We start from the raw sequence: 16,467 nt of genomic DNA on the forward strand, positions 1-16,467 counted from the left end.
TCCTATAGTGTGCAAGCACGACCACCAATGCTGAAATGCAGGCTGGTCGTAACCATGGAAACCAGCAGTGTATAATGTGATGCAAAAATGAATCCTGCCAGCAAAAGAGGCAATATGGACAATCACAGTACATTAGTAAGGCCCTTGTCATAACTTTTATCATGTAGAGAAAGTTATTTCCTGAAGTGGGGGAGCAGAGGGGGACTTGGGTCTAAAGTAAGGACTGTTCCTCCAAAAGAGGGAGGTCTCGCCAATATCTCATCACTGTGTCTAGGAGAGCTGGGTGACAACCTTGCAGGAGATGTAAGCTGCAGCCTCATGACTATAACCCAGCTTTCCAAGACACAGATAAGTGAAGCCAGAACCAAATACATTATTTCAGAGGGGAGGGATACTGAATGTATTAATGACACAGTGTAAGCTGCTGGACTGTGAGGTAAAGTTATGACTTCTAGAGCACAGCCGTCACCTCCTCATAAAGGCTGGACATCGCCTAGAGCTGTGACAGGCAGGCGTGCCTCTACCAAGATGGAGGGCGGCCGGGCGACACAATCCTTCACACTTATTGGCTGAAACCTTCAGGAGGCGTGCACTCATTGGCTGCCACCGCCCCACACACCCATCGTAATTGGCTGAATCCATCACTTATCTGCATTCTGATTGGTGGAGCCGGAAAGGTCCGCGACTGAACCAACGAGAACTGAAATAACTGCCGGGTCTCAAGCGCGCAGTACTCACTGTATAGTAAGAGAGGAGGCCGGCGTTGTAGTCCAGCACGAACCAGCGATACTGCCAGCCTTTCATCACGTTCGTCCATTTACTCAGCGGACCCTCCATGATAGACGCCATCTTGGGATCGCGGAAATAACAACAGACGTCTGGGCGTGCGTCCTGCGTCATCAGGACGAGGGGAGGGATCGGATGCCGGGTGGGCGTGATATCTCGAGGGGCGTGGTTACTGACGTCACCGAATGGTTCATCACTCCTGTTGCTAGGAGAAGCTTGGATGGCGACGCTGCTAAAGAAATGGCCGCAAAGGAATCGTCTATTCCACACACGTGTCATATTATATCAGTGTGTGGCAGACACGGGAGCCGCACAGGACTTCTAGGGCCGCAGCGTTTATAGATTTTAGGGGCCACAATAAAACTATATTGGAAAGGTGTAATTCTCAAATCTATATAAAACATTGCATGTAATTAAATATTTAGCAGAGCCACTGAGTTATTCAATAAAATGTATCTGTACAGCGCCACCTGCTGTGTGTTCTTTTCTCATTTCTTTGTCCTGCTCACTGAGATGGCCGCACATGCTCAGTTTCATTCTTCAACTGCCTCCTGAGCTGTGATCGGGAGAGCTGAGATACGCCTCCTGAGCTGTGATAGGCAAAACATGGACACACACCCTGAGCTGTGATAGGGAGAGCATGGACACGCCCCCTGAGCTGCAGCAGAAAGGACACTCCCATAAATCTAGCAGAGCAATGAATGGGGAGATCTCTGGATCCATGGGAGGTACAGGGCTGGTTCTGGCTTTGTTAGAAGGAGATGATCCTGTACTATATGACGTCGTCAGATTTTTATTTTTTACATTAGTCAAGGGATAAACCTTTAAATTAATGTACTGCAGGAGCATCAGGTCCCTATGCATCTGGCCATCCTCGTCAGGACACTGATACAGTTTCACAGGCTCGGACTGAGGTTCAGGGGAATCCCCCGGTGGGCCCCTGAGTGAAGTGGGCCCCTTGTCTCCCACTTCATACATACATACATGTACAGCACCTCAACCAGTCTATGTTCATATAAAAAAAACTTGTTAGATTATTTATTATATTTGAATGTATCTGTATGGTGGGCCCCTAAAATAAATTTTACCGGTGGGCCCTAGGTACCCCAGTCCGACACTGTGGCACAGATAGCAGTATTCGTCCTGCACTGGGGTTTTTGGTTCTGCAGGGGCTGTATTTTGTTCTACACTAGGGTATTGCGGTATTAAACGGGTTATCCAACCCCTATAATTCCCCCCACAATGCCCGGGCTCCTCATACAGGTGATACGCACCCTGCTTCCCAGCACCCGCGTCGTTCCTGATGCCCTCACGGCTGCCGCTGCATCTTCCCATTGTGTGGATCAAATCATGCCAGAGGCTTGTCCCTGTCGCGGCCTGCTATTGGCTAGCAACAAACTCTCTCGCCCCCCCACCCGGGTGTTCTGATCCGTGTGGCGGGATAAGTATAACCTCCATGAGGTGCCCGGGAATTGTGGAGGGGGGGGGGGTATTATACGGGTTGGATAACCCCTTTAAGTTCTCAGTCCGCTCTCCTGATACCCTTACAGGGTGCCTCCTTGCATCGGCAGATTTTCTTGCAAAAACTTTTGAAAATCAGTTCCATTCGTGTGAGCGAGGCTTGCAGAACTCCACGTGCTCGTCGCCCAAACAGCCTCATTCAGATGAATGGAACTGATTTTCAGTGGCAGAAATTTCTGCAACAAAATCTGATGCGTGTGAAGCACCTTAAGGACACCTGCATGCGTTGTGGATTACACACGTTTTTTTCCATGCAGATTCTCATGCAGAAAAACCGCAGCGTATACAGTACCAGCAAAGGGTATGAGATTAGACAAATTTCATGTACATTTTGCTTTTTCCTTCTGTGCAGAAATTGACCTGCTGTGTGGATTTTGAAATCCACAACATGGGTGAGATCTGCAGCAAATCCACATCAAATCCGCTAAGTAACACATGCGGTAGAAACACACAGAAATCTGGGAGATATTCTGTTTGTAATCCTGCACGTGTGTCATGCGGGTAGCCTAAGGCTGAGTTCACACGGGCGAGTATTCCGCGCGGGTGAAATGCGGGAGGTGAACGCATTGCACCCGCACTGAATCTGGACCCATTCATTTCTATGGGGCTGTGCACATGAGCTGTGATTTTCACGCATCACTTATGCGTTGCGTGAAAATCGCAGCATGCTCTATATTCTGCGTTTTCCACGCAACGCAGGCCCCATAGAAGTGAATGGGGCTGTGTGAAAATCGCAAGCATCCGCAAGCAAGTGTGGATGCGGTGCGATTTTCGCGCACGGTTGCTAGGAGACGATAGGGATGGAGACCCGATCATTATTATTTTCCCTTATAACATGGTTATAAGGAAAGATAATAGCATTCTGAATACAGAATACATAGTACAATAGCGCTGGAGGGGTTAAAAAATAAATAAATAATAATTTAACTCACCTTAATCCACTTGCTCGCGCAGCGCGGCATCTCTTCTTCTGTCTTCATCTTAGCTGTGTGCAGGAAAAGGACCTGTGGTGATGTCACTCCGGTCATCACATGATCCATCACCATGGTAAAAGATCATGTGATGGACCATGTGATGACCGGAGTGACATCACCACAGGTCCTTTTCCTGCACACAGCTAAGATGAAGACAGAAGAAGAGATGCCGGGCTGCGCAAGCAAGTGGATTAAGGTGAGTTAAATTATTTTATTTTTATTTTTAACCCCTCCAGCGCTATTTTACTATGCATTCTGTATTCAGAATGCTATTATTTTCCCTTATAACCATGTTATAAGGGAAAATAATACAATCTACAGAACACCGATCCCAAGCCCGAACTTCTGTGAAGAAGTTCGGGTTTGGGTACCAAACATGCACGATTTTTCTCACGCGAGTGCAAAACGCATTACAATGTTTTGCACTCGCGCGGAAAAATCGCGCGTGTTCCCGCAACGCACCCACACATTTTCCCGCAACGCCCATGTGAAAGAGGCCTAAGGATACATGCACAGCCGTGTAGTTTATGAGGATTTTCATGCGTGATAGATAGTGATAGAAACCTGAGAAATTCAAGATATCTGTATCTGTGTGGCAAACCCTGCAGAGATTAGAAGATGAGGAAAGAGAACGTCTACATCGGAGGGACTGACACAGAATGTAAGAAGTATGTGGTGCTGTATTCTCCTGTATGTTTGGTAGTGCGAAAAGGCAGTATGCTGAAGGTAGGACTGGCTTGGCACTGTTGCCTGTATATCACGTTCTCAGCTACCTGTTCCATATCTTAAAGGGGTTTTCTGGGGGTTTGTCATTGATGATATATCCTCAGGTTAGGTTATCAATATCAGGCTTCTTGCACACGACCGTATGTATTTTGCAGTCCAATAAAAAACGGATCCGCAAAAAATACGGATGGCATCCGTGTGCATTCCATATTTTGCAGAACGGAACAGCTGGCCCTCAGAACAGTACTATGCTTGTCCGTAATGCGAACAATAATAGGACATGTTCTATTATTTTGCGGAACGGAAATACGGACATACGGAAACGGAATGCACACAGAGTAACTTCAGTTTTTTTTGCGGACCCATTAAAGTGAATGGTTCCGCATACGGTCTGCAAAAAAAACCAAAACGGATACGGAAAGAAAATACGTTTGTGTGCAAGAGGCCTCAGATCGTGGGGGGTCTGACTCCCGACACCCCCACCAATCAGCTCAGGTGATCTCTGCAGCCTCTTTGCAGCTTGTACATTGTATAGCAGCTGTGCCTAGGCCATGTAACAGATATACAGTGACGTCACTGGCTTAGGTTACATGCACACGACCATGCTGTTTTTTTGCGGTCTGCAAACAGCGGATCCGCATAAAACGTAAGCCGCCCGTGTGCCTTCCGCAATTTGCGGAACGGAACGGGCGGCCCATTGTAGACATGCCTATTCTTGTCTGCAAAACGGACAAGAATAGGACATGCTATTTTTTTTTTTTGCGGGGCCTCAGAACGGAGCAACGGATGCGGACAGCACACAGAGCGCTGTCCGCATCTTTTGCGGCCCCATTGAAGTGAATGGGTCCGCACCCGAGCCGCAAAAACGGCGGCTCGGATGCGGACCAAAACAACGGTCGTGTGCATGAGGCCTTAGAAAGAGGCCCAAGCGTTCACTGAGAGCCACAGCCTCTTCATACAGCTGATCAATCGTGGTCCTGGCAGTCCAGCCCCAACCAAACTGATATTGATGACCTATCTTGAAAGAGATCAATCAATATCAAATTCTGGGATAACCCCTTTAATTTCAGAAAATTGGAGGAGGAGGACAGAATGTGGCAGCTGGCACTGTGCATCGCAGAGGGGCAACTTCTGGGGCAGTATTTTGTGCAGTACCATGGTGTTGCTGCCCCCACTTTCTGTCAATATTGACCCGCCTGCAACATGGGGCCACTTTAACCTTTTTTTTTAAAGCCATCCCAGGCCATAATCGCTTAGGGCAGTGGTCGGCAAAGTGCGGCTCGCGAGCCACAAGTGGCTCTTTAGATCCTTGAATGCGGCTCTTTGGTGCGGGCTGGCGGGTTGTTGGCTCAAGCTGCTTGCAAAATGTCCGTCATGCGCCTCCTGCCCCGTCTGTCTGCTCCTTCCACTTTATGAATGAAGGGTGCAGGAGGCGCATGACGGAGGGTGAGATGTCACGCTGCGCACAGCAGCAGAAGGGCGGGCAGCGGCGGACTTTCGGCAGAACACCGGCCATGTGAGGAGTGGTGAAGAGGCCGCTGCTCAGGAGGAGCGAAATATCTTGCAGCAGAAAGGTAGGAGCTGCCCCCGGTGTGTGCACAGTGACGGGCACTGCACCGGCCCCGCCGCAAGTGTCCCTGCCTCCTCCCTTCCCCCCACTAATACATTACTTTACTTACTGGAGGGCACTTATGGGGAATATCTGTGGATGCCGCACTTATGGGGGATATCTGTGGAGGGTACTTATAGGGGATATCTGTGGAGGGCACTTATGGGGGATATCTGTGGAGGGCACATATATAGCATCTTATGCTATATATGTGTCATCCACAGATATCCCCCATAAGTGCCCTCCACAGATATCCCCCATAAGTGCCCTCCACAGATATCCCCCATAAGTGCCCTCCACAGATATCCCCCATAAGTGCCCTCCACAGATATCCCCCATAAGTGCGTCATCCACAGATATCCCCCATAAGTGCCCTCCACAGATATCCCCCATAAGTGCGTCATCCACATATATCCCCCATAAGTGCGTCATCCACATTACATCCACATCTGCAGACAAGTTTAATAAAAGTAAAAAATGATAAAGATAAAATGAAATAATAATCAAGATCCAAATAAAAGAAAGTATGCAGCGTACTCAAGTTAGGTGTAGAAATGTTCCTGGGTGTTGTAGTGCAATAGACACTAACCTGAGACGGCTGACTCTCTGCAAGGGCAGGTGATGATGAGAAATGTTCGTGACGCCAGTGCCAATTAAACGGTGGCACGCCGTTTGCTGATAGCAGGAATAACTGAGGAACCACGTGATGTTAAAACAGAATTCAAACTTTAGTAGTCATCATATAGGGACATTGACGGAAGCGCAGTTCCTTTGAAGACAGTTGATTTTCAATACAGTTGATGCAGGCAATATACACTGCTCAAAAAAATAAAGGGAACACTTAAACAACACAATGTAACTCCAAGTCAATCACACTTCTGTGAAATCAAACTGTCCACTTAGGAAGCAACACTGAGTGACAATCAATATCACATGCTGTTGTGCAAATGGGATAGACAACAGGTGGAAATTATAGGCAATTAGCAAGACACCCCCAATAAAGGAGTGGTTCTGCAGGTGGTCACCACAGACCACTTCTCAGTTCCTATGCTTTCTGGCTGATGTTTTGGTCACTTTTGAATGCTGGCGGTGCTTTCACTCTAGTGGTAGCATGAGACGGAGTCTACAACCCACACAAGTGGCTCAGGTAGTGCAGCTTATCCAGGATGGCACATCAATGCGAGCTGTGGCAAGAAGGTTTGCTGTGTCTGTCAGCGTAGTGTCCAGAGCATGGAGGCGCTACCAGGAGACAGGCCAGTACATCAGGAGACGTGGAGGAGGCCGTAGGAGGGCAACAACCCAGCAGCAGGACCGCTACCTCCGCCTTTGTGCAAGGAGGAACAGGAGGAGCACTGCCAGAGCCCTGCAAAATGACCTCCAGCAGGCCACAAATGAGCATGTGTCTGCTCAAACTGTCAGAAACAGACTCCATGAGGGTGATATGAGGGCCCGACGTCCACAGGTGGGGGTTGTGCTTGCAGCCCAACACCGTGCAGGACGTTTGGCATTTGCCAGAGAACACCAAGATTGGCAAATTCGCCACTGGCGCCCTGTGCTCTTCACAGATGAAAGCAGGTTTACACTGAGCACATGTGACAGACGTGACAGAGTCTGGAGACGCCGTGGAGAACGTTCTGCTGCCTGCAACATCCTCCAGCATGACCGGTTTGGCATTGGGTCAGTAATGGTGTGGGGTGGCATTTCTTTGGAGGGCCGCACAGCCCTCCATGTGCTCGCCAGAGGTAGCCTGACTGCCATTAGGTACCGAGATGAGATCCTCAGACCCCTTGTGAGACCATATGCTGTTGCGGTTGGCCCTGGGTTCCTCCTAATGCAAGACAATGCTAGACCTCATGTGGCTGGAGTGTGTCAGCAGTTCCTGCAAGACGAAGGCATTGATGCTATGGACTGGCCCGCCCGTTCCCCAGACCTGAATCCAATTGAGCACATCTGGGACATCATGTCTCGCTCTATCCACCAACGTCACATTGCACCACAGACTGTCCAGGAGTTGGCAGATGCTTTAGTCCAGGTCTGGGAGGAGATCCCTCAGGAGACCGTCCGCCACCTCATCAGGAGCATGCACAGGCGTTGTAGGGAGGTCATACAGGCACGTGGAGGCCACACACACTACTGAGCCTCATTTTGACTTGTTTTAAGGACATTACATTAAAGTTGGATCAGCCTGTAGTGTGTTTTTCCACTTTAATTTTGAGTGTGACTCCAAATCCAGACCTCCATGGGTTGAAAAATTTGATTTCCATCTTTTTATTTCTGTATGATTTTGTTGTCAGCACATTCAACTATGTAAAGAACAAAGTATTTTAGAAGAATATTTAATTAACTCAGATCTAGGATGTGTTATTTTTGTGTTCCCTTTATTTTTTTGAGCAGTGTATATATATATAGCAAGGTGACTTCAGAGTGTTAAACACAGGACTTGCAGTACAGGCAGCTTGCACTCTATTCCTGACTGATCCTGGAACATAGAAACTCTTCTCCAAGGCCCGATGCCCTAGCTCTGGCGTATATCCTTGGTTTTATAATTATCAAGTACCTCCTCTGTTGTCTTTAGTACCTCTTGCTTTTCTGGACTTGCCTCTGTCTCTCCCAGCACTGACTCTAGAAACTTCTGAACTTCCAGGCTGTTTAACAGTGGTCTTCCTGCTTCTGCATATATGAGCTCAGGAGGGGAACCTTCTCCTTGGATCTGGAACCCGGTTACAGGGACTGCAATACCCTCTCCTGGTCCGCAGGCTTCAGGCCTGGACTTGACTCTGACATTGTCTAATCTCCAACTCTAAACTCTAGACTCCCACTTTAGACTGACTTTCCTTTCCCTGACTGGGCCTTATATAAACTAGGGCTCCCTAGCTCCCTCAAGTGACTAAGAGCTGGAATGACACCCCTAGCAGGCCTGTACATGCAAGTTTCACAGTAACAGGGAAATACATAGCATTACATTTTATAAAGATGACTTATACCAACTTCCCCATAAATAAGGGGACACGACAGCACAACAAGTGACCCTTTTGTAGTGACGGGACTTACAGTCCCCGTACACTACAAGTACATATAAAAGTATGTAAAAACACACTCTGGGCTCATGCCCACGAATGTAAGGGCGCCGTGCCTGTGCTGCGGACCGCAAATAGCGGTCCGCAATGCACGGACACAGACCATGGGGCAGCTGCATGAGGATCGCGGACCCATTCACTTGAATGGGGTTCACGATCCGCATCTGACTGCCAGCACCGCAAAAAAGTAGCGCATGCTGAAGTGAATGGGTCCATGATGCGGGTTGCACACGTCCGTGTGCAGCCCGCATCATGGACCCATTCACTTCAATGGGTCCAGGATCCGGGATATGAGTGCTACAGTGTGCCTCCGTGGTGCTTCTGGCTGTGCCTCCGCACCGCAAAAAAGTAGTGCATGCGCTACTTTTTTGCGGTGCGGAGGCACAGCAAGAAGCACCACGGAAGCACTCTGTAGCACTCATATCCCGGATCCTGGACCCATTGAGGTGAATGGGTCCTTAATGCGGGCTGCACACGGCCAGTGCCCGTGTATTGCGGACCTGCCGTATGCGGCCTGCAATATGGCAACGGCGGGCACATGGTCGTGTGCATGAGCCCTAATAGTCCTCACTGGTACTGTTGACGCAATATTTAGGTTTTAAAAATGTGGCTCTCGAAAGAAGTCTCAATCGTGGTTTTGGCGATATTTGGCTCAGTTGACAAAAAAGTTTGCCCACCACTGGTTTAGGGGTTAAACGGCTGAGCTTGGAGATTCTGCTGGAAAGCGTTAATAGAACTAAGGGTACTTTCACACTTGAGGCAGAGGATTCCGTCGCCGGAACTGCCTGCCGGGTCCGTCAAAACGCATGCAAACTGATGGCATTTGTCAGACGGATCAGGATCCTGATCCGTCTGACAAATGCAGAGTGTGAAAGTGCCCTTATGTAGATTTACTATCAGGAATGCTGGGAAATATGGGTGTAGCCAGAAATTCCTGGACAGTCCAAAAAAAAAGATGTGTCCATGAATTCTTTTTTTAGGGTGGCAGTACTTCAGCAGGTCGCTTTGATTGTAAATCTCAACATTTTAGAGCTTGCAGTAAATGTATTACTTATTTATAGTTCATTATAGTTCTCAAATTTGCCTGTAAAAATTGATTGCTATTGCAGCTAAAAAGGATGAAAGATGTAATAATAACTTACACTATTACAAAACATAATAAAAGATGTAAGAGGCATCCTGCATCTTCAGGCATGTGGTCTGCTGTGATTGGCTGCCAGGGGCCCCACCCGGCCAATAGGAATGAGCCATCTGTTTGAGAAATAGTTTGAGGAGTAGAATCTATTTCCAGGAGGGTCACCTGGGTCCTGCACATCACCTGCCGGCAGCAGCCCTGGTACCTCTCTGCAAGTAAGTGCTGTCCTTATAGATTGTATGTTATCTATAATTGTATAACTGACTATATATATATATATATATATATATATATATATGGTACCTATCTGCAGGTAAATGCTGCTGTACATATATATATATATATATATACCAAATGTAAATGTATCCTCTGTACCTTTCTGCAGGTAAGTTCTGTCCTTATCAATAAATATTATCAATGTAGATTATATATGCTCTATAACTGTGTATATATATATACACACACCAGTATATACTACATGTAAACTTATCCTCTCTACCTTCTGGTACCTATCTGCAGGTAAATGCTGCTGTACATATATATATATATATATATATATATATATATGTTGTTTTTTTTAACTAAATGTAAACTTATCCTCTCTACCTTCTGCTGGTAAATGCTGTATTTATCACCAAATATTATGTATAACTGTATATATATATATATATATATATATATATATATACACATATATATACTTAGATTGTGAGCCCCATTGGGGACAGCGTGATGCTAATGTATGTAAAGCAATACAGAATAAGTCGGCGCTATATAAATGAGTAAAATCAATAAATATATTAAATATATTTAATATATTTGTATATATATATATATATATATATTGTGACACAGTGAGGGGTTGTGTCTGGCAAGACAGGTATTTTCCTCCCAGCATGTGCGGCTGGGTTGGTTTCCAGCTAGGTAAGGTCAAATACCGGACAGGAGTTTAAGTGCCGGTCTGGATTTTGGCAGCACCTGGCTGTCCTTAAATAGGCAGCTGGGCTCAGCAGAGATGTCTCTGTTTTTGGGATCTGAGGCTTTGTGCCGTGCTGAAGGGCTGAGAGCCGCATGCTGGGGAAACATGCCCCCTAAAGCCTGCTGTGGACTACCGGAGGCAGAACTGTGACTTGTGTTATATGAACTTTCCATTGTGTGTGAATTAACACCAAGACTGCAAAGTGACGTGCTGCTTTGTGCAACTGCCTCAAGTGTGAATAAACACTGACGTTTTGAGTTAAGAACTTGTATTTTGCCTCTGTACTGCGCCCGCTTACCCTATCTACCAGAGCGAAACCCCACAATATATATTTATACTACATGTAAATTTATCCTCTGCTCCATCTCTCATGTATTGTTGGTCAGTTTTCTTTTATGTCTTGCACCACCTAATACAATGGTGCATTGTGATATGCCACAAATGGGATACCACGTATACACCCCGACAACTGCACAGCGAGGCATAATGTATGTAGACTAGAATCATATCCAGTAAAAAAGAAGAAATGCAGATGTAATCTGAGACTGAACCTACAGGGAGCCAGGTGTAGTCGAGCTGAAGACTGTAGCACATCATGTGCTGCCTCCCAAAGGATGATAGGAAAGCCTAGTATTATCAGTGCAAAAAATACTTCACGTGACTGATTTCAAATACTGTGCATCTTTTTTGAGAAGATTTTGGGTGGTCAAAGAGGGTTCCCTCTCTATACATATACATACATCATCCTTCTCAAGTGTCTCTTCTTTTTGCTATACTGTTTTATCTGGTTCCTAACTCTATAGTGAGGTTTGGTGTCATAAAGATTGTATAGTTTGCTGATTTTTCATGTTACCATGAAAGGCTGGGACTACACGTTGACTAAATTTGCCCGACAAGTGACTACGTACTGCACCGTGGCTTGCAGTGGGCCACATTACATTCACATTAATATACCATATGCAATGTATGTACATACGACCAGGCTCGGACTGGCCCTCTGGGGAGGCGGCGGATTCCTCGGTAGGCCCCTAGTGTCCTGCGCCCGGAGATGAGACTGAGGAGTAATTATTTATCTTGTTTTTCAGGAGAGATAATTATTGTAGCCACTAGGTGGCAGTATCGCACAGTGATGCAGCCTCCTACTGGTGTAAATTGTACAGGAGGCCCCACAGTATCTTCTAAACTTCCCGGGCTGCTGGCAGTGAAGGAGGAGAGAACATGTCTGGCCATCCTCCTGCCCTCCCTGCTGTCACAGAACTGTGGTTGCTGGAGAGATGGACTCCTCTGTGGTGCTGGGCTGATTTCTCAGGTGTGTGACAGTAGTGAGCTGTAGGAGACTGTAAGGGGGGAAATAGGGGATTTGTTTATAGTAGACTGAGATCTGTGTATGTGTGCTGCTCTCTGCAGAGTTCAAAATGGCATTGGGGGGACTCTGCCCTAGGTCCCGTCAATGCCTCTGCTTTAGGTGTACCCCTATTAGTGCCACAGCTCCACTCTAAATGCACCGCTAATATTGCCTCTCCTCCAGTTACCCCTGCTCCAGGATCCTCACTATTACTCTGCCTCAGGTGACCCTAATGCCTCTGCTTCAGTTATGACCCTCCGTTTGTGCCCTTTGCTTCTCTAGCACCTTTGCTTGGGCTTTGTTAAAGGTTGTGACCTGCAAAGGGGGTTGGACTTATGACTGAAAAATTCTGCACAGTGCGTCACATTCTCCAGTATTGACACGTATGGTTTACATGGCGGCAGTGATGATATTCCGTATTTACAGGCATCACTGCTGCCATGTAAAGAGATACTGGGGGTGGAGTGGTGGAGGATTTAAAGGGGTTGTCCAGGTTTTCAAGTTATTCTCTCCACACCATAGGGCATAACTATATGATTAGTGGGGTCGGATTCTGCAACCCCCACTGATCCCAGTAACGGGTCCTGTTTCCCCTTTTTGATGGTGTGACAGGCCACACATACGCCCTGCTGCTCCATTTATTCTCTTTGGGACCACTGGAAATATCCAGCGCTGTACTGGGAATGCACACAGACGTCATCCATATTTGTTGTGGATCCATGTTTTTCGGACCGCAAAATACATACGGTTGTGTGCATGAGCCCTTACAGTGAAAGTCAGTATATGGAACAACCCCATGCCTCCCAAGTGTCCCTCTTTTTGGCCCATGTCCCTCTGGCCCTCTTTGATCCTTAAATGTCCCTCTTTTTGACCTGGGGAATTAATGTATAAATGTGTAGTAATAAATTTACTAAATTTCTCCTTATTAAAGTGTCTGCATGGTTTCTACCTGTATATTAGACCAGAACTTCATTATTTGGTCCAATTTGGACCCTAAAATATCTATAATCTGATTTATGTGCTAATATTTAGATATTGAAGTGCAAAAAAAATATTAAATAATTGTATCAGGGTCTCCACATGCTATAAAATAAATAAATAAAGGGACTAGCCAATCCCTAGCTGCTGCAGTCAATAATTATGCTTTGGGTGGAGTTAGAGGGTTGGCCTAGTACGAAAAAAACTGCTGTGATACTCGCCACACAAATTGACCCTCTTTGAGATTTTCAAAAGTTGGGAGGTATGCAACCCCTTGAGGCCTCTTGCACACGAACGTAAGGGCTCCGTGCCCGTGCTACAGACCGCATACGGCGGTTCCACGGATCACCAGCCGTGTGCATTCCGCATCACGGATGCGTACCCATTCACTTGAATGGGTCAGCAAATCCGGAGATGCGGTGCGGAATGGAACGGAACCCCACGGATGCACTACGGAGTGCTTCTGTGGTGTTCCATTCTGTGCTTCCGTTCTGCAAAAAGATAGAACTTTTTGCGGAACGGATGGATCGCAGACCCCATTCAAGTGCAATTTGCGGTCCGCAGCATGAGAACGGAGCCCTTACGTTTGTGTGCAAGAGGCCTGAATGAAATGGCATTATGCTGATACAGTTAAATGTGGCCCAGTTGGAGCATTTGAGTTCATGCTCTGAAGGGTCATCCCTCAGTATCTTCAGGAAACCAATACTGCCAGAGACAGAGAAAAAAAATCTTGTTCCACTTTGACACAAGGGGCCAGATTTATCATTAGCTCGTCAGAATAATGGAGTGAAAAAGTCGCGAATTTTTGCGCAATCACTAAAACTGCGCAAAAATTTGCGACTTTTTCTGCTCTGCACTATGCTCGCCAGTTTTCTGAAAGTGGCCGTGTTTTCTTATGTAAATGAAACTCTAGACAGATTTACTATTGCGACTATTTAAAAAGTCGAAAAAAAATGCGCAATTTCACTCCAGTGAGGACCATGCTTATCTTATGAGACTTTTTAATAGAACATGCGACTTTTTCGTAAAGACGTGCGACTTTTGTAAAGCTGCTTACTGACGGATAAACTGCTACCGTCAAACCACATTTATTACAGTCTTAGGCCCCTTTCACACGGGCGAGTATTCCGCGCGGATGCGTGAGTTGAATGCATTGCACCCACACTGAATCCTGACCCATTCATTTCTATGGGGCTGTTCACATGAGCGGTGATTTTCACTTGTGCGATGCGTGAAAATCGCAGCATGCTCCTCTTTGTGCGTTTTTCACGTAACGCAGGCCCCATAGAAATGAATGGGGTTGCGTAAAAATCGCAAGCATCCGCAAGCAAGTGCGGATGCGGTGCGATTTTCACGCACGGTTGCTAGGAGACGATCGGGATGGAGACCCGATCATTATTATTTTCCCTTATAACATGATTATAAGGGAAAATAATAGCATTCTGAATACAGAATGCATAGTAAAATAGCGCTGGAGGGGTTAAAAAAAAATAAAAATAATTTAACTCACCTTAGTCCACTTGATCGCGCAGCCGGCATCTCTTCTGTCTTCTTTGCTGAACAGGACCTGTGGTGAGCATTCATTGCAAGAACAGGACCTGTGGTGACGTCACTCCGGTCATCACATGGTCCATCACATGATCTTTTACCATGGTGATGGATCATGTGATGGATCATGTGATGACCGGAGTGACGTCACCACAGGTCCTGTTCCTGTAATGAATGCTCACCACAGGTCCTGTTCAGCAAAGAAGACAGAAGAGATGCCGGCTGCGCGATCAAGTGGACTAAGGTGAGTTAAATTTAATTTTTATTTTTTTTAACCCCTCCAGCGCTATTTTACTATGCATTCTGTATTCAGAATGCTATTATTTTCCCTTATAACCATGTTATAAGGGAAAATAATACAATCTACAGAACACCGATCCCAAGCCTGAACTTCTGTGAAGAAGTTCGGGTTTGGGTACCAAACATGCACGATTCTTCTCACGCGAGTGCAAAACGCATTACAATGTTTTGCACTCGCATGGAAAAATCGCGCGTGTTCCCACAACGCACCCGCACATTTTCCCGCAACGCCCGTGTGAAAGAGGCCTTAAAGGGCTGATCATAAATCTGACTTAGCTAAAACTGACTTTAGCCATATGTGAAAGTGGAGTGAGCTGTCAGAGGAATGATAAATCTGGCCCAAGATCTTTTTTTTTTTGGAAAACCAAGTAAGGACCCAAGAGGCAACACCAGCTTTTGAAGGACCAGAAATGTTTATCCTGCAGCTACAGAAACGGCCACATGGTGGCACTGTTATTTTACTGATCTTTACCTAAGGCCTCATGCACACGATCGTTGTTGTGTTCCGTTCCGCAAAATGGGGTTCCGTTGTTCCGTGATCCGTTTCCGTTTTTGTTTCCGTGTGTCTTCCTTTATTTTTAGAGGACCACCAGACATAAAGGAAAGTAAAAAAAAAGTCTAAGACAGGTTTGCCATGCAAATGATAGGAAAAAAACGGGCGCGGACGACAATCTTGTGTGCCGCCGCGTTTTTTAGCGGGCCCATTGACTTGAATGGGTCCGCGAACCGTTTTCCGCGAAAATAATAGGACAGGTTATATTTTTTTGACGGACTGGAACCACGGGTCATGGATCACGGACGGCAAACGGTGCATCAGCCGAGTTTTCAACTGACCCATTGAAAATCAATGGGTCCGCAGAAAATCACGAAAAACGGCGCAACGGACACGGAATAAAACAACGGTCGTGTGCATGAGGCCTAAATCACATGTGATTTTACTTGTCAGTCCTACAGGAACCAGTAACATAAGTAATCATTGCTAATTTTGGAATCTTAGCGGCCAGCATTTAAAGGAATACTCCTATCTCAGACAGAGGTGGCCTGGGTTACAAAAACAGCCAATCGGGTTGTGCTACCCTTTTTCCATAACTCCCATACGAGTGAGGGCGTTATATAGCCATTTGAGGACGATCCGAGCTATTCATTACGGAGACCCCACCACCCTACGGTCTATCCGACTACGGTCCCCGTTGTTGAATATCTCTGACACCCTTCAAAAAAACTCTATACACATCAGATATTGTTTTTTACTCCTTTATTTTTTTCTAATATTTTTTCTAATATATGCAAAATAAAATTATAAATTATTTATTATCATTCCACTATAGGAATCTGATTTATACCAATACGTCAGATGAATCCCTCCAAATGAGGTGTGCACAACCACTCTATATTTTATTTTCATCTGGGTGTGTCTATACCGGTTGGGGCACCCACTCCATGTGCAATAGTTAGGTGAGCCATCACAAACAACCAATATTTGTCAATA

At 46.2% G+C, this 16,467-nt stretch overlaps 1 protein-coding gene across 4 annotated transcripts in view; it reads right to left on the reverse strand.

Moving 5' to 3' along the window:
- The window catches only part of OSBPL9 (oxysterol binding protein like 9), a 128,191-nt gene extending 127,303 nt beyond the window's left edge, over nt 1–888 (reverse strand). For all 4 annotated transcript variants that reach the window (XM_040408520.1, XM_040408518.1, XM_040408519.1 and 1 more), the window contains exon 1: nt 739–888. In XM_040408520.1, coding sequence (XP_040264454.1) covers nt 739–849 — 111 coding nt within the window. In that variant the 5' untranslated portion in view covers nt 850–888. The remainder of the gene's footprint in view (nt 1–738) is intronic.
- Nucleotides 889–16,467: the final 15,579 nt, after the last annotated feature.

This window comes from Bufo bufo, chromosome 9, assembly GCF_905171765.1.
Source record: "Bufo bufo chromosome 9, aBufBuf1.1, whole genome shotgun sequence".
NCBI classification, from domain to species: Eukaryota; Metazoa; Chordata; class Amphibia; order Anura; family Bufonidae; genus Bufo; species Bufo bufo.